The sequence below is a fragment of the Oncorhynchus keta genome, chromosome 13, assembly GCF_023373465.1.
Source record: "Oncorhynchus keta strain PuntledgeMale-10-30-2019 chromosome 13, Oket_V2, whole genome shotgun sequence".
NCBI classification, from domain to species: Eukaryota; Metazoa; Chordata; class Actinopteri; order Salmoniformes; family Salmonidae; genus Oncorhynchus; species Oncorhynchus keta.
Window position 1 is genome coordinate 893598 of NC_068433.1, and position 22360 is coordinate 915957.

Here is a 22360-nt window from a genome sequence, read left to right on the forward strand (position 1 = left end):
TCTGATGACACACACAGTCTGATGACACACACAGTCTGATGACACACACAGTCTGATGACACACAGTCTGATGACACACAGTCTGATGACACACACAGTCTGATGACACACAGTCTGATGACACACAGTCTGATGACACACAGTCTGATGACACACAGTCTGATGACACACAGTCTGATGACACACAGTCTGATGACACACAGTCTGATGACACACACAGTCTGATGACACACACAGTCTGATGACACACAGTCTGATGACACACACAGTCTGATGACACACACAGTCTGATGACACACAGTCTGATGACACACAGTCTGATGACACACAGTCTGATGACACACAGTCTGATGACACACAGTCTGATGACACACACAGTCTGATGACACACAGTCTGATGACACACAGTCTGATGACACACAGTCTGATGACACACAGTCTGATGACACACAGTCTGATGACACACAGTCACACAGTCTGATGACACACAGTCTGATGACACACAGTCTGATGACACACAGTCTGATGACACACAGTCTGATGACACACAGTCTGATGACACACAGTCTGATGACACACAGTCTGATGACACACAGTCTGATGACACACAGTCTGATGATGACACACAGTCTGATGACACACAGTCTGATGACACACAGTCTGATGACACACAGTCTGATGAAACACAGTCTGATGACACACAGTCTGATGAAACACAGTCTGATGACACACAGTCTGATGACACACAATCTGATGACACACAGTCTGATGACACACAGTCTGATGACACACAGTCTGATGACACACAGTCTGATGAAACACACAGACTGATGACACACAGTCTGATGACACACACAGTCTGATGACACACAGTCTGATGACACACAGTCTGATGACACACAGTCTGATGACACACACAGTCTGATGACACACAGTCTGATGACACACAGTCTGATGACACACAGTCTGATGACACACACAGTCTGATGACACACACAGTCTGATGACACACAGTCTGATGACACACAGTCTGATGACACACAGTCTGATGACACACAGTCTGATGACACACACAGTCTGATGACACACAGTCTGATGACACACACAGTCTGATGACACACAGTCTGATGACACACAGTCTGATGACACACAGTCTGATGACACACACAGTCTGATGACACACACAGTCTGATGACACACAGTCTGATGACACACAGTCTGATGACACACAGTCTGATGACACACACAGTCTGATGACACACAGTCTGATGACACACACAGTCTGATGACACACACACAGTCTGATGACACACACACAGTCTGATGACACACACACAGTCTGATGACACACAGTCTGATGAAACACACAGTCTGATGACACACAGTCTGATGACACACAGTCTGATGACACACAGTCTGATGACACACAGTCTGATGACACACAGTCTGATGACACACAGTCTGATGACACACAGTCTGATGACACACAGTCTGATGACACACACAGTCTGATGACACACAGTCTGATGACACACACAGTCTGATGACACACAGTCTGATGACACACAGTCTGATGACACACAGTCTGATGAAACACAGTCTGATGACACACAGTCTGATGACACACAGTCTGATGACACACAGTCTGATGACACACAGTCTGATGACACACAGTCTGATGACACACAGTCTGATGACACACAGTCTGATGACACACACAGTCTGATGACACACACAGTCTGATGACACACAGTCTGATGAAACACAGTCTGATGACACACAGTCTGATGACACACAATCTGATGACACACAGTCTGATGACACACAGTCTGATGACACACAGTCTGATGACACACAGTCTGATGAAACACACAGACTGATGACACACAGTCTGATGACACACACAGTCTGATGACACACAGTCTGATGACACACAGTCTGATGAAACACAGTCTGATGACACACAGTCTGATGACTCACACACACACACACACACACACACACACACACACACACACACACACACACACACACACACACACACACACACACACACACACACACACACACACACACACACACACACACACACACACACACACACACTAACATGTGTATCTCTCAGTTCAGGGTGCGTGTCCTCCTGGCCAGCCCAGCTGTCCCTCTACTCCCAGCACGTGTGATGCCCGTAACAACTGCAGTAAGTGTGTGTGTGTGGCTAAGACTTGGTCTACTCTGTAGCGTAAATGGCTAAGACTTGGTCTACTCTGTAGCGTAAATGGCTAAGACTTGGTCTACTCTGTAGCGTAAATGGCTAAGACTTGGTATACTCTGTAGCGTAAATGGCTAAGACTTGGTCTACTCTGTAGCGTAAATGGCTAAGACTTTGTCTACTCTGTAGCGTAAATGGCTAAGACTTGGTCTACTCTGTAGCGTAAATGGCTAAGACTTTGTCTACTCTGTAGCGTAAATGGCTAAGACTTGGTCTACTCTGTAGCGTAAATGGCTAAGACTTGGTCTACTCTGTAGCGTAAATGGCTAAGACTTTGTCTACTCTGTAGCGTAAATGGCTAAGACTTGGTCTACTCTGTAGCGTAAATGGCTAAGACTTGGTCTACTCTGTAGCGTAAATGGCTAAGACTTGGTCTACTCTGTAGCGTAAATGGCTAAGACTTGGTCTACTCTGTAGCGTAAATGGCTAAGACTTGGTCTACTCTGTAGCGTAAATGGCTAAGACTTTGTCAAGCGGTGACATTGTGTTTGTGAGGCAGAGGATTCCTGGTTCGATCCAAACTCCGCTCCTTACCCTTATGACCTATACAAATCAAATCAAATTTTATTTGTCATTTGCGGCGAATACAACAGGTGTAGACCTTACCGTGAAACGCTTACTGACGAGCCCTTAACTAACAATGCAGTTCAAGAAAATATTTACTAAATAAACTAAAGTAAAATAAAACAATCGGTTAGAGCGTTGGGCTAGTAACCGAAAGGTTGCTGGATCGAATCCCCAAGCTGACAAGGTACAAATATGTCGTTCTCCCCCTGAACAAGGCAGTTCTCCTGTAGGCCGTCATTGAAAATAAGAATTTGTTCTTAACTGACTTGCCTGGTTAAATAAAAGTTTTTAAATAAATAAATAAATAAAATGAACACAAGACATTTACAATAACAAGGCTATATACAGGGGGTACCGGTACCAAGTCAATGGTTAGTCGAGGTAATTTGTAAAGCAACTATCCATAGATAATAAACAGTGAGTAGCAGCAGTGTAAAAACAAAGGGGGAAATGTAATTAACTCTCCTCTCATTCGCTCTCTCTCTCTCTCTCTCTTCTCTCTCTCTCTCTCTCTCTCTCTCTCTCTCTCTCTCTCTCTCTCTCTCTCTCTCTCTCTCTCTCTCTCTCTCTCTCTCTCTCTCTCTCTCTCTCTCTCTCTCTCTCCCCCTATCTCGCCCTGCAGGTCATTGTGAGCCCATTACTTTAGAGCTGTGTATGAACTTGCCCTACAACAGCACCACCTACCCTAACTACCTTGGCCACGCGACCCAGAGCGAGAGCTCTGTCTCCTGGGAGTCATCTCTGTTCCCAGCCCTGGTTCAGACCAACTGCTATAAATACCTCATGTTCTTCGCCTGTACCATGTTGGTCCCCAAGTGTGACTCACACACACACCAGAGGGTGCCCCCCTGCAGGTCAGTACCAGAACCACTACACACACACCAGAGGGTGCCCCCCTGCAGGTCAGTACCAGAACCACTACACACACACCAGAGGGTGCCCCCCTGCAGGTCAGTACCAGAACCACTACACACACACCAGAGGGTGCCCCCCTGCAGGTCAGTACCAGAACCACTACACACACACCAGAGGGTGCCCCCCTGCAGGTCAGTACCAGAACCACTACACACACACACCAGAGGGTGCCCCCCTGCAGGTCAGTACCAGAACCACTACACACACACCAGAGGGTGCCCCCCTGCAGGTCAGTACCAGAACCACTACACACACACACCAGAGGGTGCCCCCCTGCAGGTCAGTACCAGAACCACTACACACACACACCAGAGGGTGCCCCCCTGCAGGTCAGTACCAGAACCACTACACACACACACCAGAGGGTGCCCCCCTGCAGGTCAGTACCAGAACCACTACACACACACCAGAGGGTGCCCCCCTGCAGGTCAGTACCAGAACCACTACACACACACACCAGAGGGTGCCCCCTGCAGGTCAGTACCAGAACCACTACACACACACACCAGAGGGTGCCCCCCTGCAGGTCAGTACCAGAACCACTACACACACACACCAGAGGGTGCCCCCCTGCAGGTCAGTACCAGAACCACTACACACACACACCAGAGGGTGCCCCCCTGCAGGTCAGTACCAGAACCACTACACACACACCAGAGGGTGCCCCCCTGCAGGTCAGTACCAGAACCACTACACACACACACCAGAGGGTGCCCCCCTGCAGGTCAGTACCAGAACCACTACACACACACACCAGAGGGTGCCCCCCTGCAGGTCAGTACCAGAACCACTACACACACACCAGAGGGTGCCCCCCTGCAGGTCAGTACCAGAACCACTACACACACACCAGAGGGTGCCCCCCTGCAGTTCAGTACCAGAACCACTACACACACACCAGAGGGTGCCCCCCTGCAGGTCAGTACCAGAACCACTACACACACACCAGAGGGTGCCCCCCTGCAGGTCAGTACCAGAACCACTACACACACACCAGAGGGTGCCCCCCTGCAGGTCAGTACCAGAACCACTACACACACACCAGAGGGTGCCCCCCTGCAGGTCAGTACCAGAACCACTACACACACACCAGAGGGTGCCCCCCTGCAGGTCAGTACCAGAACCACTACACACACACACCAGAGGGTGCCCCCCTGCAGGTCAGTACCAGAACCACTACACACACACACCAGAGGGTGCCCCCCTGCAGGTCAGTACCAGAACCACTACACACACACCAGAGGGTGCCCCCCTGCAGGTCAGTACCAGAACCACTACACACACACACAGAGGGTGCCCCCCTGCAGGTCAGTACCAGAACCACTACACACACACACCAGAGGGTGCCCCCCTGCAGGTCAGTACCAGAACCACTACACACACACCAGAGGGTGCCCCCCTGCAGGTCAGTACCAGAACCACTACACACACACACCAGAGGGTGCCCCCCTGCAGGTCAGTACCAGAACCACTACACACACACCAGAGGGTGCCCCCCTGCAGGTCAGTACCAGAACCACTACACACACACACCAGAGGGTGCCCCCCTGCAGGTCAGTACCAGAACCACTACACACACACACCAGAGGGTGCCCCCCTGCAGGTCAGTACCAGAACCACTACACACACACACCAGAGGGTGCCCCCCTGCAGGTCAGTACCAGAACCACTACACACACACCAGAGGGTGCCCCCCTGCAGGTCAGTACCAGAACCACTACACACACACACCAGAGGGTGCCCCCCTGCAGGTCAGTACCAGAACCACTACACACACACCAGAGGGTGCCCCCTGCAGGTCAGTACCATAACCACTACACACACACACCAGAGGGTGCCCCCCTGCAGGTCAGTACCAGAACCACTACACACACACACCAGAGGGTGCCCCCCTGCAGGTCAGTACCAGAACCACTACACACACACCAGAGGGTGCCCCCCTGCAGGTCAGTACCAGAACCACTACACACACACACCAGAGGGTGCCCCCCTGCAGGTCAGTACCAGAACCACTACACACACACACACCAGAGGGTGCCCCCCTGCAGGTCAGTACCAGAACCACTACACACACACCAGAGGGTGCCCCCTGCAGGTCAGTACCAGAACCACTACACACACACCAGAGGGTGCCCCCCTGCAGGTCAGTACCAGAACCACTACACACACACCAGAGGGTGCCCCCCTGCAGGTCAGTACCAGAACCACTACACACACACACCAGAGGGTGCCCCCCTGCAGGTCAGTACCAGAACCACTACACACACACACCAGAGGGTGCCCCCCTGCAGGTCAGTACCAGAACCACTACACACACACACCAGAGGGTGCCCCCCTGCAGGTCAGTACCAGAACCACTACACACACACACCAGAGGGTGCCCCCCTGCAGGTCAGTACCAGAACCACTACACACACACACCAGAGGGTGCCCCCCTGCAGGTCAGTACCAGAACCACTACACACACACACCAGAGGGTGCCCCCTGCAGGTCAGTACCAGAACCATTATACACACACACCAGAGGGTGTCCCCTGCAGGTCAGTACCAGAACCACTACACACACACAGAGGGTGCCCCCTGCAGGTCAGTACCAGAACCACTACACACACACACCAGAGGGTGCCCCCTGCAGGTCAGTACCAGAACCACTACACACACACACCAGAGGGTGCCCCCTGCAGGTCAGTACCAGAACCACTACACACACACACCAGAGGGTGCCCCCTGCAGGTCAGTACCAGAACCACTACACACACACACACCAGAGGGTGCCCCCTACACACACACACACACACACACACACACACCAGAGGGTGCCCCCTGCAGGTCAGTACCAGAACCACTACACACACAAACCAGAGGGTGCCCCCTGCAGGTCAGTACCAGAACCACTACACACACACCAGAGGGTGCCCCCTGCAGGTCAGTACCAGAACCACTACACACACACAGAGGGTGCCCCCTGCAGGTCAGTACCAGAACCACTACACACACACACCAGAGTGTGCCCCCTGCAGGTCAGTACCAGAACCACTACACACACACACCAGAGGGTGCCCCCTGCAGGTCAGTACCAGAACCACTACACACACACCAGAGGGTGCCCCCTGCAGGTCAGTACCAGAACCACTACACACACACCCAGAGGGTGCCCCCTGCAGGTCAGTACCAGAACCACTACACACACACACCAGAGGGTGCCCCCTGCAGGTCAGTACCAGAACCACTACACACACACCAGAGGGTGCCCCCTGCAGGTCAGTACCAGAACCACTACACACACACCAGAGGGTGCCCCCTGCAGATCAGTACCAGAACCACTACACACACACCAGAGGGTGCCCCCCTGCAGGTCAGTACCAGAACCACTACACACACACCAGAGGGTGCCCCCCTGCAGGTCAGTACCAGAACCACTACACACACACCAGAGGGTGCCCCCTGCAGGTCAGTACCAGAACCACTACACACACACACCAGAGGGTGCCCCCCTGCAGGTCAGTACCAGAACCACTACACACACACACCAGAGGGTGCCCCCCTGCAGGTCAGTACCAGAACCACTACACACACACCAGAGGGTGCCCCCCTGCAGGTCAGTACCAGAACCACTACACACACACACAGAGGGTGCCCCCCTGCAGGTCAGTACCAGAACCACTACACACACACACCAGAGGGTGCCCCCCTGCAGGTCAGTACCAGAACCACTACACACACACACCAGAGGGTGCCCCCCTGCAGGTCAGTACCAGAACCACTACACACACACCAGAGGGTGCCCCCCTGCAGGTCAGTACCAGAACCACTACACACACACACCAGAGGGTGCCCCCCTGCAGGTCAGTACCAGAACCACTACACACACACACCAGAGGGTGCCCCCCTGCAGGTCAGTACCAGAACCACTACACACACACCAGAGGGTGCCCCCCTGCAGGTCAGTACCAGAACCACTACACACACACCAGAGGGTGCCCCCCTGCAGGTCAGTACCAGAACCACTACACACACACCAGAGGGTGCCCCCCTGCAGGTCAGTACCAGAACCACTACACACACACCAGAGGGTGCCCCCCTGCAGGTCAGTACCAGAACCACTACACACACACCAGAGGGTGCCCCCCTGCAGGTCAGTACCAGAACCACTACACACACACCAGAGGGTGCCCCCCTGCAGGTCAGTACCAGAACCACTACACACACACACCAGAGGGTGCCCCCCTGCAGGTCAGTACCAGAACCACTACACACACACACCAGAGGGTGCCCCCGTGCAGGTCAGTACCAGAACCACTACACACACACACCAGAGGGTGCCCCCCTGCAGGTCAGTACCAGAACCACTACACACACACCAGAGGGTGCCCCCCTGCAGGTCAGTACCAGAACCACTACACACACACCAGAGGGTGCCCCCCTGCAGGTCAGTACCAGAACCACTACACACACACCAGAGGGTGCCCCCCTGCAGGTCAGTACCAGAACCACTACACACACACACAGAGGGTGCCCCCTGCAGGTCAGTACCAGAACCACTACACACACACACCAGAGGGTGCCCCCTGCAGGTCAGTACCAGAACCACTACACACACACACCAGAGGGTGCCCCCTGCAGGTCAGTACCAGAACCACTACACACACACACAGAGGGTGCCCCCTGCAGGTCAGTACCAGAACCACTACACACACACCCCCTGCACAGAGGGTGCCCCCTGCAGGTCAGTACCAGAACCACTACACACACACACCAGAGGGTGCCCCCTGCAGGTCAGTACCAGAACCACTACACACACACCAGAGGGTGCCCCCTGCAGGTCAGTACCAGAACCACTACACACACACCAGAGGGTGCCCCCTGCAGGTCAGTACCAGAACCACTACACACACACCAGAGGGTGCCCCCTGCAGGTCAGTACCAGAACCACTACACACACACACCAGAGGGTGCCCCCTGCAGGTCAGTACCAGAACCACTACACACACACACCAGAGGGTGCCCCCTGCAGGTCAGTACCAGAACCACTACACACACACAGAGGGTGCCCCCTGCAGGTCAGTACCAGAACCACTACACACACACACCAGAGGGTGCCCCCTGCAGGTCAGTACCAGAACCACTACACACACACACCAGAGGGTGCCCCCTGCAGGTCAGTACCAGAACCACTACACACACACACCAGAGGGTGCCCCCTGCAGGTCAGTACCAGAACCATTATACACACACACCAGAGGGTGCCCCCCTGCAGGTCAGTACCAGAACCACTACACACACACCAGAGGGTGCCCCCCTGCAGGTCAGTACCAGAACCACTACACACACACACCAGAGGGTGCCCCCCTGCAGGTCAGTACCAGAACCACTACACACACACACCAGAGGGTGCCCCCCTGCAGGTCAGTACCAGAACCACTACACACACACACCAGAGGGTGCCCCCCTGCAGGTCAGTACCAGAACCACTACACACACACACCAGAGGGTGCCCCCTACACACACACACACACACACACACCAGAGGGTGCCCCCCTGCAGGTCAGTACCAGAACCACTACACACACAAACCAGAGGGTGCCCCCCTGCAGGTCAGTACCAGAACCACTACACACACACCCAGAGGGTGCCCCCTGCAGGTCAGTACCAGAACCACTACACACACACCAGAGGGTGCCCCCCTGCAGGTCAGTACCAGAACCACTACACACACACACCAGAGTGTGCCCCCCTGCAGGTCAGTACCAGAACCACTACACACACACACCAGAGGGTGCCCCCCTGCAGGTCAGTACCAGAACCACTACACACACACACCAGAGGGTGCCCCCCTGCAGGTCAGTACCAGAACCACTACACACACACACCAGAGGGTGCCCCCCTGCAGGTCAGTACCAGAACCACTACACACACACCAGAGGGTGCCCCCCTGCAGGTCAGTACCAGAACCACTACACACACACACCAGAGGGTGCCCCCTGCAGGTCAGTACCAGAACCATTATACACACACACCAGAGGGTGCCCTCCTGCAGGTCAGTACCAGAACCACTACACACACACACCAGAGGGTGCCCCCCTGCAGGTCAGTACCAGAACCACTACACACACACCAGAGGGTGCCCCCCTGCAGGTCAGTACCAGAACCACTACACACACACACCAGAGGGTGCCCCCCTACACACACACCAGAGGGTGCCCCCCTGCAGGTCAGTACCAGAACCACTACACACACACCAGAGGGTGCCCCCCTGCAGGTCAGTACCAGAACCACTACACACACACACCAGAGGGTGCCCCCCTGCAGGTCAGTACCAGAACCACTACACACACACACCAGAGGGTGCCCCCCTACACACACACCAGAGGGTGCCCCCCTGCAGGTCAGTACCAGAACCACTACACACACACACCAGAGGGTGCCCCCCTGCAGGTCAGTACCAGAACCACTACACACACACACCAGAGGGTGCCCCCCTGCAGGTCAGTACCAGAACCACTACACACACACACCAGAGGGTGCCCCCCTGCAGGTCAGTACCAGAACCACTACACACACACCAGAGGGTGCCCCCTGCAGGTCAGTACCAGAACCACTACACACACACACCCCCCAGAGGGTGCCCCCCTGCAGGTCAGTACCAGAACCACTACACACACACACCAGAGGGTGCCCCCCTGCAGGTCAGTACCAGAACCACTACACACACACACCAGAGGGTGCCCCCCTGCAGGTCAGTACCAGAACCACTACACACACACACCAGAGGGTGCCCCCCTGCAGGTCAGTACCAGAACCACTACACACACACACCAGAGGGTGCCCCCCTGCAGGTCAGTACCAGAACCACTACACACACACCAGAGGGTGCCCCCCTGCAGGTCAGTACCAGAACCACTACACACACACACCAGAGGGTGCCCCCTGCAGGTCAGTACCAGAACCACTACACACACACCAGAGGGTGCCCCCCTGCAGGTCAGTACCAGAACCACTACACACACACACCAGAGGGTGCCCCCTGCAGGTCAGTACCAGAACCACTACACACACACACAGAGGGTGCCCCCTGCAGGTCAGTACCAGAACCACTACACACACACACCAGAGGGTGCCCCCCTGCAGGTCAGTACCAGAACCACTACACACACACACACCAGAGGGTGCCCCCCTGCAGGTCAGTACCAGAACCACTACACACACACCAGAGGGTGCCCCCCTGCAGGTCAGTACCAGAACCACTACACACACACCAGAGGGTGCCCCCCTGCAGGTCAGTACCAGAACCACTACACACACACCAGAGGGTGCCCCCCTGCAGGTCAGTACCAGAACCACTACACACACACCAGAGGGTGCCCCCCTGCAGGTCAGTACCAGAACCACTACACACACACCAGAGGGTGCCCCCCTGCAGGTCAGTACCAGAACCACTACACACACACACCAGAGGGTGCCCCCCTGCAGGTCAGTACCAGAACCACTACACACACACCAGAGGGTGCCCCCCTGCAGGTCAGTACCAGAACCACTACACACACACACCAGAGGGTGCCCCCCTGCAGGTCAGTACCAGAACCACTACACACACACCAGAGGGTGCCCCCCTGCAGGTCAGTACCAGAACCACTACACACACACACCAGAGGGTGCCCCCCTGCAGGTCAGTACCAGAACCACTACACACACACCAGAGGGTGCCCCCCTGCAGGTCAGTACCAGAACCACTACACACACACACCAGAGGGTGCCCCCCTGCAGGTCAGTACCAGAACCACTACACACACACCAGAGGGTGCCCCCCTGCAGGTCAGTACCAGAACCACTACACACACACACCAGAGGGTGCCCCCCTGCAGGTCAGTACCAGAACCACTACACACACACACCAGAGGGTGCCCCCCTGCAGGTCAGTAGCAGAACCACTACACACACACCAGAGGGTGCCCCCCTGCAGGTCAGTAGCAGAACCACTACACACACACACCAGAGGGTGCCCCCCTGCAGGTCAGTACCAGAACCACTACACACACACACCAGAGGGTGCCCCCCTGCAGGTCAGTACCAGAACCACTACACACACACCAGAGGGTGCCCCCCTGCAGGTCAGTACCAGAACCACTACACACACACACCAGAGGGTGCCCCCCTGCAGGTCAGTACCAGAACCACTACACACACACCAGAGGGTGCCCCCCTGCAGGTCAGTACCAGAACCACTACACACACACCAGAGGGTGCCCTCCTACACACACACCAGAGGGTGCCCTCCTACACGCACACCAGAGGGTGCCCTCCTACACGCACACCAGAGGGTGCCCCCCTACACGCACACCAGAGGGTGCCCTCCTACCCACACACCAGAGGGTGCCCTCCTACACACACACCAGAGGGTGCCCTCCTACACACACACCAGAGGGTGCCCTCCTACACACACACCAGAGGGTGCCCTCCTACACACACACCAGAGGGTGCCCTCCTACACACACACCAGAGGGTGCCCTCCTACACACACACCAGAGGGTGCCCTCCTACACACACACCAGAGGGTGCCCTCCTACACGCACACCAGAGGGTGCCCTCCTACACACACACCAGAGGGTGCCCTCCTACACACACACCAGAGGGTGCCCTCCTACCCACACACCAGAGGGTGCCCTCCTACCCACACACCAGAGGGTGCCCTCCTACACGCACACCAGAGGGTGCCCTCCTACCCACACACCAGAGGGTGCCCTCCTACCCACACACCAGAGGGTGCCCTCCTACACGCACACCAGAGGGTGCCCTCCTACACGCACACCAGAGGGTGCCCTCCTACACACACACCAGAGGGTGCCCTCCTACACACACACCAGAGGGTGCCCTCCTACACACACACCAGAGGGTGCCCTCCTACCCACACACCAGAGGGTGCCCTCCTACCCACACACCAGAGGGTGCCCTCCTACACGCACACCAGAGGGTGCCCTCCTACACGCACACCAGAAGGTGCCCTCCTACACACACACCAGAGGGTGCCCTCCTACACACACACCTGCAGGTCAGTACAGGCACACGGTAGAGTCCAGCAGACTCCAGTAGAGACTGTTGTAAATACCATCCAGTAGAGACTGTTATAAATAGCGTCCAGTAGAGACTGTTATAAATACCAGACAGTAGAGACTGTTATAAATAGCGTCCAGTAGAGACTGTTATAAATACCAGACAGTAGAGACTGTTATAAATACCAGACAGTAGAGACTGTTATAAATACCAGACAGTAGAGACTGTTATAAATACCAGACAGTAGAGACTGTTATAAATAGCGTCCAGTAGAGACTGTTATAAATACCAGACAGTAGAGACTGTTATAAATACCATCCAGTAGAGACTGTTATAAATACCAGACAGTAGAGACTGTTATAAATACCAGACAGTAGAGACTGTTATAAATACCAGACAGTAGAGGGTCCATCATGGTCTGGGGCAGTGTGTCACAGCATCATCGCACTGAGCTTGTCATTACAGGCAATCTCAACACTGTGCGTTACAGGGAAGACATCCTCCCTCATGTGGTACCCTTCCTGCAGGCTCATCCTGACATGACCCTCCAGCATGACAATGCCACCAGCCATACTGCTAGTTCTGTGCATGATTTCCTGCAAGACAGGAATGTTAGTGTTCTGCCATGGCCAGCGAGGAGCCCGGATCTCAATCCCATTGAGCACGTCTGAGACCTGTTGGATCGGAGGGTGAGGGCTAGGGCCATTCCCCCCAGAAATGTCCGGGAACTTGCAGGTGCCTTGGTGGAAGAGTGGGGTAACATCTCACAGCAAGAACTGGCAAATCTGGTGCAGTGAGGAGGAGATGCACTGCAGTACTTAATGCAGCTGGTGGCCACACCAGATACTGACTGTTACTTTTGATTTTGACCCCCCCTTTGTTCAGGGACACATTATGTGACTAACAGAAATGGAATGTCTGTGAATCTTGTTCAGTTTATGTCTCAGTTGTTGAATCTTGTTATGTTCATACGAATATTTACACATGTTAAGTTTGCTGAAAATAAACGCAGTTTACAGTGAGAGGACGTTCCTTTTTTTGCCGAGTTTATGTATAATGTACGTTTATCTGTGTTGTTGCAGGTCATTGTGTCGGAGCTCTAAGGAGCGCTGTGAGTCTGTGCTGGGTATTGTGGGTCTTCAATGGCCGGAGGACACCGACTGTAACCAGTTCCCCGAAGACGGACCCACCTGTCTACTACCTGACCCGGATAGTGATGGTTAGTAGAAGGGAGGGGCTTGGTTATTCTACACCTGTCTACTACCTGACCCGGATAGTGATGGTTAGTAGAAGGGAGGGGCTTGGTTATTCTACACCTGTCTACTACCTGACCCGGATAGTGATGGTTAGTAGAAGGGAGGGGCTTGGTTATTCTACACCTGTCTACTACCTGACCCGGATAGTGATGGTTAGTAGAAGGGAGGGGCTTGGTTATTCTACACCTGTCTACTACCTGACCCAGATAGTGATGGTTATTAGAAGGGAGGGGCTTGGTTATTCTACACCTGTCTACTACCTGACCCGGATAGTGATGGTTAGTAGAAGGGAGGGGCTTGGTTATTCTACACCTGTCTACTACCTGACCCGGATAGTGATGGTTAGTAGAAGGGAGGGGCTTGGTTATTCTACACCTGTCTACTACCTGACCCGGATAGTGATGGTTAGTAGAAGGGAGGGGCTTGGTTATTCTACACCTGTCTACTACCTGACCCGGATAGTGATGGTTAGTAGAAGGGAGGGGCTTGGTTATTCTACACCTGTCTACTACCTGACCCAGATAGTGATGGTTATTAGAAGGGAGGGGCTTGGTTATTCTACACCTGTCTACTACCTGACCCGGATAGTGATGGTTAGTAGAAGGGAGGGGCTTGGTTATTCTACACCTGTCTACTACCTGACCCAGATAGTGATGGTTATATATATATATATATATACCCATGCTATATTTATATATATATATATACCCATGCTATATTTATATATATATATATATACCCATGCTATATTTATATATATATATATATACCCATGCTATATTTATATATATATATATATATACCCATGCTATATTTATATATATATATATACCCATGCTATATTTATATATATATATACCCATGCCATATTTAGATATATATATATATACCCATGCTATATTTATATATATATATATATATATATATATATATATATATATATATATATATATATATATATATATATATATATATATATATATACCCATGCTATATTTATATATATATATACCCATGCTATATTTATATATATATATATATATATATACCCCCATGCCATATTTATATATATATATACCCATGCCATATTTATATATATATACCCATGCTATATTTATATATATATATATACCCATGCTATATTTATAGATATATATATATACCCATGCTATATATATATATATATATACCCATGCTATATTTATATATATATATATACCCATGCTATATTTATATATATATATACCCATGCTTTATTGTTGGTTGTTCCAGAGTGTTCTCCCAGTCACTTCAAATGTCGGTCCGGGAGGTGTGTCCTGTCCGCTAAGCGCTGTGATGGACACATGGACTGTGACGATGACAGTGACGAAGACAACTGTGGTGAGAAACACACACTGTAATATGCATAGTCAATATTTTACTCTTCTTTTCTCTCTCACCCTCTCTCTCACCCTCTCTCTCACCCTCTCTCTCTCTCTCTCTCTCTCTCTCTCTCTCTCTCTCTCTCTCTCTCTCTCTCACCCTCTCTCTCTCACCCTCTCTCTCTCACCCTCTCTCTCTCACCCTCTCTCTCACCCTCTCTCTCTCACCCTCTCTCGCTCACCCTCTCTCGTTCACCCTCTCTCTCTCACCCTCTCTCTCACCCTCTCACTCTCTCACTCTCTCTCTCTCACTCTCTCTCACACTTTCACTCTCACCCTCTCTCTCTCTCACCCTCTCTCTCTCACTTTCTTCATCCTCCTTTCCTCCCACCTTCTCTCTCTACCCATAATGCTGTGTTCTCTCTAGGTTGTGTGGAGCGAGGTCTGTGGGAGTGGCTTGCATTAAACTACGGTACCCATAATGCTGTGTTCTCTCTAGGTTGTGTGGAGCGAGGTCTGTGGGAGTGGCTTGTAATTAAACTACGGTACCCATAATGCTGTGTTCTCTCTAGGTTGTGTGGAGCGAGGTCTGTGGGAGTGGCTTGTAATTAAACTACGGTACCCATAATGCTGTGTTCTCTCTAGGATGTGTGGAGCGAGGTCTGTGGGAGTGGCTTGTAATTAAACTACGGTACCCATAATGCTGTGTTCTCTCTAGGTTGTGTGGAGCGAGGTCTGTGGGAGAGGCTTGTAATTAAACTACGGTACCCATAATGCTGTGTTCTCTCTAGGATGTGTGGAGCGAGGTCTGTGGGAGAGGCTTGTAATTAAACTACGGTACCCATAATGCTGTGTTCTCTCTAGGATGTGTGGAGCGAGGTCTGTGGGAGTGGCTTGTAATTAAACTACGGTACCCATAATGCTGTGTTCTCTCTAGGTTGTGTGGAGCGAGGTCTGTGGGAGTGGCTTGTAATTAAACTACGGTACCCATAATGCTGTGTTCTCTCTAGGTTGTGTGGAGCGAGGTCTGTGGGAGAGGCTTGTAATTAAACTACGGTACCCATAATGCTGTGTTCTCTCTAGGTTGTGTGGAGCGAGTTCTGTGGGAGTGGCTTGTAATTAAACTACGGTACCCATAATGCTGTGTTCTCTCTAGGTTGTGTGGAGCGAGGTCTGTGGGAGTGGCTTGTATTAAACTACGATACCCATAATGCTGTGTTCTCTCTAGGTTGTGTGGAGCGAGGTCTGTGGGAGTGGCTTGTAATTAAACTACGGTACCCATAATGCTGTGTTCTCTCTAGGTTGTGTGGAGCGAGGTCTGTGGGAGAGGCTTGTAATTAAACTACGGTACCCATAATGCTGTGTTCTCTCTAGGTTGTGTGGAGCGAGGTCTGTGGGAGTGGCTTGTAATTAAACTACGGTACCCATAATGCTGTGTTCTCTCTAGGTTGTGTGGAGCGAGGTCTGTGGGAGAGGCTTGTAATTAAACTACGGTACCCATAATGCTGTGTTCTCTCTAGGTTGTGTGGAGCGAGGTCTGTGGGAGAGGCTTGTAATTAAACTACGGTACCCATAATGCTGTGTTCTCTCTAGGATGTGTGGAGCGAGGTCTGTGGGAGTGGCTTGTAATTAAACTACGGTACCCATAATGCTGTGTTCTCTCTAGGTTGTGTGGAGCGAGGTCTGTGGGAGTGGCTTGTAATTAAACTACGGTACCCATAATGCTGTGTTCTCTCTAGGTTGTGTGGAGCGAGGTCTGTGGGAGAGGCTTGTAATTAAACTACGGTACCCATAATGCTGTGTTCTCTCTAGGTTGTGTGGAGCGAGGTCTGTGGGAGTGGCTTGTAATTAAACTACGGTACCCATAATGCTGTGTTCTCTCTAGGTTGTGTGGAGCGAGGTCTGTGGGAGTGGCTTGTATTAAACTACGATACCCATAATGCTGTGTTCTCTCTAGGTTGTGTGGAGCGAGGTCTGTGGGAGTGGCTTGTAATTAAACTACGGTACCCATAATGCTGTGTTCTCTCTAGGTTGTGTGGAGCGAGGTCTGTGGGAGAGGCTTGTAATTAAACTACGGTACCCATAATGCTGTGTTCTCTCTAGGTTGTGTGGAGCGAGGTCTGTGGGAGTGGCTTGTAATTAAACTACGGTACCCATAATGCTGTGTTCTCTCTAGGTTGTGTGGAGCGAGGTCTGTGGGAGTGGCTTGTATTAAACTACGGTACCCATAATGCTGTGTTCTCTCTAGGTTGTGTGGAGCGAGGTCTGTGGGAGTGGCTTGTAATTAAACTACGGTACCCATAATGCTGTGTTCTCTCTAGGTTGTGTGGAGCGAGGTCTGTGGGAGTGGCTTGTAATTAAACTACGGTACCCATAATGCTGTGTTCTCTCTAGGTTGTGTGGAGCGAGGTCTGTGGGAGAGGCTTGTAATTAAACTACGGTACCCATAATGCTGTGTTCTCTCTAGGTTGTGTGGAGCGAGGTCTGTGGGAGTGCCCAGGTACCAGGCTGTGTATCAAACACTCTATGATCTGTGACGGCTTCCCAGACTGCCCTCTACTGGAAGATGAGAACAACTGCTGTGTGTAAAAACAATTACATTTTTGTTTCATTTTTATAATGTGTTGAAGTCATTCGGCATCATAATGCAGTTACACATAAAAAAAGGTTATTTATTGCCTTTTTAACGAGGAAGGTGATTCTCTTGTAAAAGGACCTGATTTAACGACAAGCTGTCTGAAGCCTTTCTCTGTTCTCCTCTCCTCAGCTGTTTGCAAGGACAACGAGCTGGCCTGTAGCAACCACCAGTGTGTTCACCGAACTCTGTGGTGTGATGGGACAAAACACTGTTCAGACAGCTCTGATGAGTGGGACTGTGGTGAGTCTCTCTGTCCAGACAGCTCTGATGAGTGGGACTGTGGTGAGTCTCTCTGTCCAGACAGCTCTGATGAGTGGGACTGTGGTGAGTCTCTCTGTCCAGACAGCTCTGATGAGTGGGACTGTGGTGAGTCTCTCTGTCCAGACAGCTCTGATGAGTGGGACTGTGGTGAGTCTCTCTGTCCAGACAGCTCTGATGAGTGGGACTGTGGTGAGTCTCTCTGTCCAGACAGCTCTGATGAGTGGGACTGTGGTGAGTCTCTCTGTCCAGACAGCTCTGATGAGTGGGACTGAGGTGAGTCTCTCTGTCCAGACAGCTCTGATGAGTGGGACTGTGGTGAGTCTCTCTGTCCAGACAGCTCTGATGAGTGGGACTGTGGTGAGTCTCTCTGTCCAGACAGCTCTGATGAGTGGGACTGTGGTGAGTCTCTCTGTCCAGACAGCTCTGATGAGTGGGACTGTGGTGAGTCTCTCTGTCCAGACAGCTCTGATGAGTGGGACTGTGGTGAGTCTGTCTGTCCAGACAGCTCTGATGAGTGGGACTGTGGTGAGTCTCTCTGTCCAGACAGCTCTGATGAGTGGGACTGTGGTGAGTCTCTCTGTCCAGACAGCTCTGATGAGTGGGACTGTGGTGAGTCTCTCTGTCCAGACAGCTCTGATGAGTGGGACTGTGGTGAGTCTCTCTGTCCAGACAGCTCTGATGAGTGGGACTGTGGTGAGTCTCTCTGTCCAGACAGCTCTGATGAGTGGGACTGTGGTGAGTCTCTCTGTCCAGACAGCTCTGATGAGTGGGACTGTGGTGAGTCTGTCTGTCCAGACAGCTCTGATGAGTGGGACTGTGGTGAGTCTGTCTGTCCAGACAGCTCTGATGAGTGGGACTGTGGTGAGTCTCTCTGTCCAGACAGCTCTGATGAGTGGGACTGAGGTGAGTCTCTCTGTCCAGACAGCTCTGATGAGTGGGACTGAGGTGAGTCTCTCTGTCCAGACAGCTCTGATGAGTGGGACTGTGGTGAGTCTCTCTGTTCAGACAGCTCTGATGAGTGGGACTGTGGTGAGTCTGTCTGTCCAGACAGCTCTGATGAGTGGGACTGTGGTGAGTCTCTCTGTCCAGACAGCTCTGATGAGTGGGACTGTGGTGAGTCTCTCTGTTCAGACAGCTCTGATGAGTGGGACTGTGGTGAGTCTCTCTGTCCAGACAGCTCTGATGAGTGGGACTGTGGTGAGTCTGTCTGTCCAGACAGCTCTGATGAGTGGGACTGTGGTGAGTCTCTCTGTCCAGACAGCTCTGATGAGTGGGACTGTGGTGAGTCTGTCTGTCCAGACAGCTCTGATGAGTGGGACTGTGGTGAGTCTCTCTGTCCAGACAGCTCTGATGAGTGGGACTGTGGTGAGTCTCTCTGTCCAGACAGCTCTGATGAGTGGGACTGTGGTGAGTCTCTCTGTCCAGACAGCTCTGATGAGTGGGACTGTGGTGAGTCTCTCTGTCCAGACAGCTCTGATGAGTGGGACTGTGGTGAGTCTCTCTGTCCAGACAGCTCTGATGAGTGGGACTGTGGTGAGTCTCTCTGTTCAGACAGCTCTGATGAGTGGGACTGTGGTGAGTCTCTCTGTCCAGACAGCTCTGATGAGTGGGACTGTGGTGAGTCTCTCTGTCCAGACAGCTCTGATGAGTGGGACTGTGGTGAGTCTCTCTGTCCAGACAGCTCTGATGAGTGGGACTGTGGTGAGTCTCTCTGTCCAGACAGCTCTGATGAGTGGGACTGTGGTGAGTCTCTCTGTCCAGACAGCTCTGATGAGTGGGACTGTGGTGAGTCTCTCTGTCCAGACAGCTCTGATGAGTGGGACTGTGGTGAGTCTCTCTGTCCAGACAGCTCTGATGAGTGGGACTGTGGTGAGTCTCTCTGTCCAGACAGCTCTGATGAGTGGGACTGTGGTGAGTCTCTCTGTCCAGACAGCTCTGATGAGTGGGACTGTGGTGAGTCTCTCTGTCCAGACAGCTCTGATGAGTGGGACTGTGGTGAGTCTCTGTCCAGACAGCTCTGATGAGTGGGACTGAGGTGAGTCTCTCTGTCCAGACAGCTCTGATGAGTGGGACTGTGGTGAGTCTCTCTGTCCAGACAGCTCTGATGAGTGGGACTGTGGTGAGTCTCTCTGTTCAGACAGCTCTGATGAGTGGGACTTTGGTGAGTCTCTCTGTCCAGACAGCTCTGATGAGTGGGACTGTGGTGAGTCTCTCTGTCCAGACAGCTCTGATGAGTGGGACTGTGGTGAGTCTCTCTGTCCAGACAGCTCTGATGAGTGGGACTGTGGTGAGTCTCTCTGTCCAGACAGCTCTGATGAGTGGGACTGTGGTGAGTCTCTCTGTCCAGACAGCTCTGATGAGTGGGACTGTGGTGAGTCTCTCTGTCCAGACAGCTCTGATGAGTGGGACTGTGGTGAGTCTCTCTGTCCAGACAGCTCTGATGAGTGGGACTGTGGTGAGTCTCTCTGTCCAGACAGCTCTGATGAGTGGGACTGTGGTGAGTCTCTCTGTCCAGACAGCTCTGATGAGTGGGACTGAGGTGAGTCTCTCTGTCCAGACAGCTCTGATGAGTGGGACTGTGGTGAGTCTCTCTGTCCAGACAGCTCTGATGAGTGGGACTGTGGTGAGTCTCTCTGTCCAGACAGCTCTGATGAGTGGGACTGTGGTGAGTCTCTCTGTCCAGACAGCTCTGATGAGTGGGACTGTGGTGAGTCTCTCTGTCCAGACAGCTCTGATGAGTGGGACTGTGGTGAGTCTCTCTGTCCAGACAGCTCTGATGAGTGGGACTGTGGTGAGTCTCTCTGTCCAGACAGCTCTGATGAGTGGGACTGTGGTGAGTCTCTCTGTCCAGACAGCTCTGATGAGTGGGACTGTGGTGAGTCTCTCTGTCCAGACAGCTCTGATGAGTGGGACTGAGGTGAGTCTCTCTGTCCAGACAGCTCTGATGAGTGGGACTGTGGTGAGTCTCTCTGTCCAGACAGCTCTGATGAGTGGGACTGTGGTGAGTCTCTCTGTCCAGACAGCTCTGATGAGTGGGACTGTGGTGAGTCTCTCTGTCCAGACAGCTCTGATGAGTGGGACTGTGGTGAGTCTGTCTGTCCAGACAGCTCTGATGAGTGGGACTGTGGTGAGTCTCTCTGTCCAGACAGCTCTGATGAGTGGGACTGTGGTGAGTCTGTCTGTCCAGACAGCTCTGATGAGTGGGACTGTGGTGAGTCTCTCTGTCCAGACAGCTCTGATGAGTGGGACTGTGGTGAGTCTCTCTGTCCAGACAGCTCTGATGAGTGGGACTGTGGTGAGTCTCTCTGTCCAGACAGCTCTGATGAGTGGGACTGTGGTGAGTCTCTCTGTCCAGACAGCTCTGATGAGTGGGACTGTGGTGAGTCTCTCTGTCCAGACAGCTCTGATGAGTGGGACTGTGGTGAGAACTATATACAGTTGAAGTCAGAAGTTTACAGACACTCAGGTTGGAGTCATTAAAGCTCGTTTTTCAACGACTCCACAAATTTCTTGTTAACAAACTATATTTTGGCAAGTCGGTTAGGACATCTAATTTGTGCATGACACAAGTCATTTTTACAACAGACAGATTAGTTCAATTATAATTCACTGTATCACAATTCCAGTGGGTCAGAAGTTTACATACACTAAGTTGACTGTGCCTTTAAACAGCTTGGAAAATTCCAGAAAATAATGTCATGGCTTTAGAAGCTTCTGATAGGCTAATTGACATAATTTGAGTCAATTGGAGGTGTACCTGTGGATGTATTTCAAGGCCTACCTTTAAACTCACTGCCTCTTTGCTTGACATCATGGGAAAATCAAAAGAAATCAGCCACGACCAGAAAAATAATTGTAGACCTCCACAAGTCTGGTTCATCCTTGGGAGCAATTTCCAAATGCCTGAAGGTACCACGTTCATCTGTGCAAACAATAGTACGCAAGTATAAACACCATGGGACCACGCAGCCGTCATACCGCTCAGGAAGGAGACGCGTTCTGTCTCCTAGAGATGAACGTACTTTGGTGCGAAAAGTGCAATC

At 52.4% G+C, this 22360-nt stretch overlaps 1 protein-coding gene across 5 annotated transcripts in view; it reads left to right on the forward strand.

Annotated features, from left to right (window-relative positions):
* The window catches only part of corin (corin, serine peptidase), a 179121-nt gene that overhangs the window by 137400 nt on the left and 19361 nt on the right, over positions 1-22360 (forward strand). For all 5 annotated transcript variants that reach the window (XM_052458830.1, XM_052458829.1, XM_052458831.1 and 2 more), the window contains 6 exons: positions 2126-2200; positions 3462-3693; positions 13884-14020; positions 15330-15437; positions 17886-17999; positions 18186-18296. In XM_052458830.1, the coding sequence (XP_052314790.1) occupies positions 2126-2200; positions 3462-3693; positions 13884-14020; positions 15330-15437; positions 17886-17999; positions 18186-18296 (777 nt within the window). The remainder of the gene's footprint in view (positions 1-2125; positions 2201-3461; positions 3694-13883; positions 14021-15329; positions 15438-17885; positions 18000-18185; positions 18297-22360) is intronic.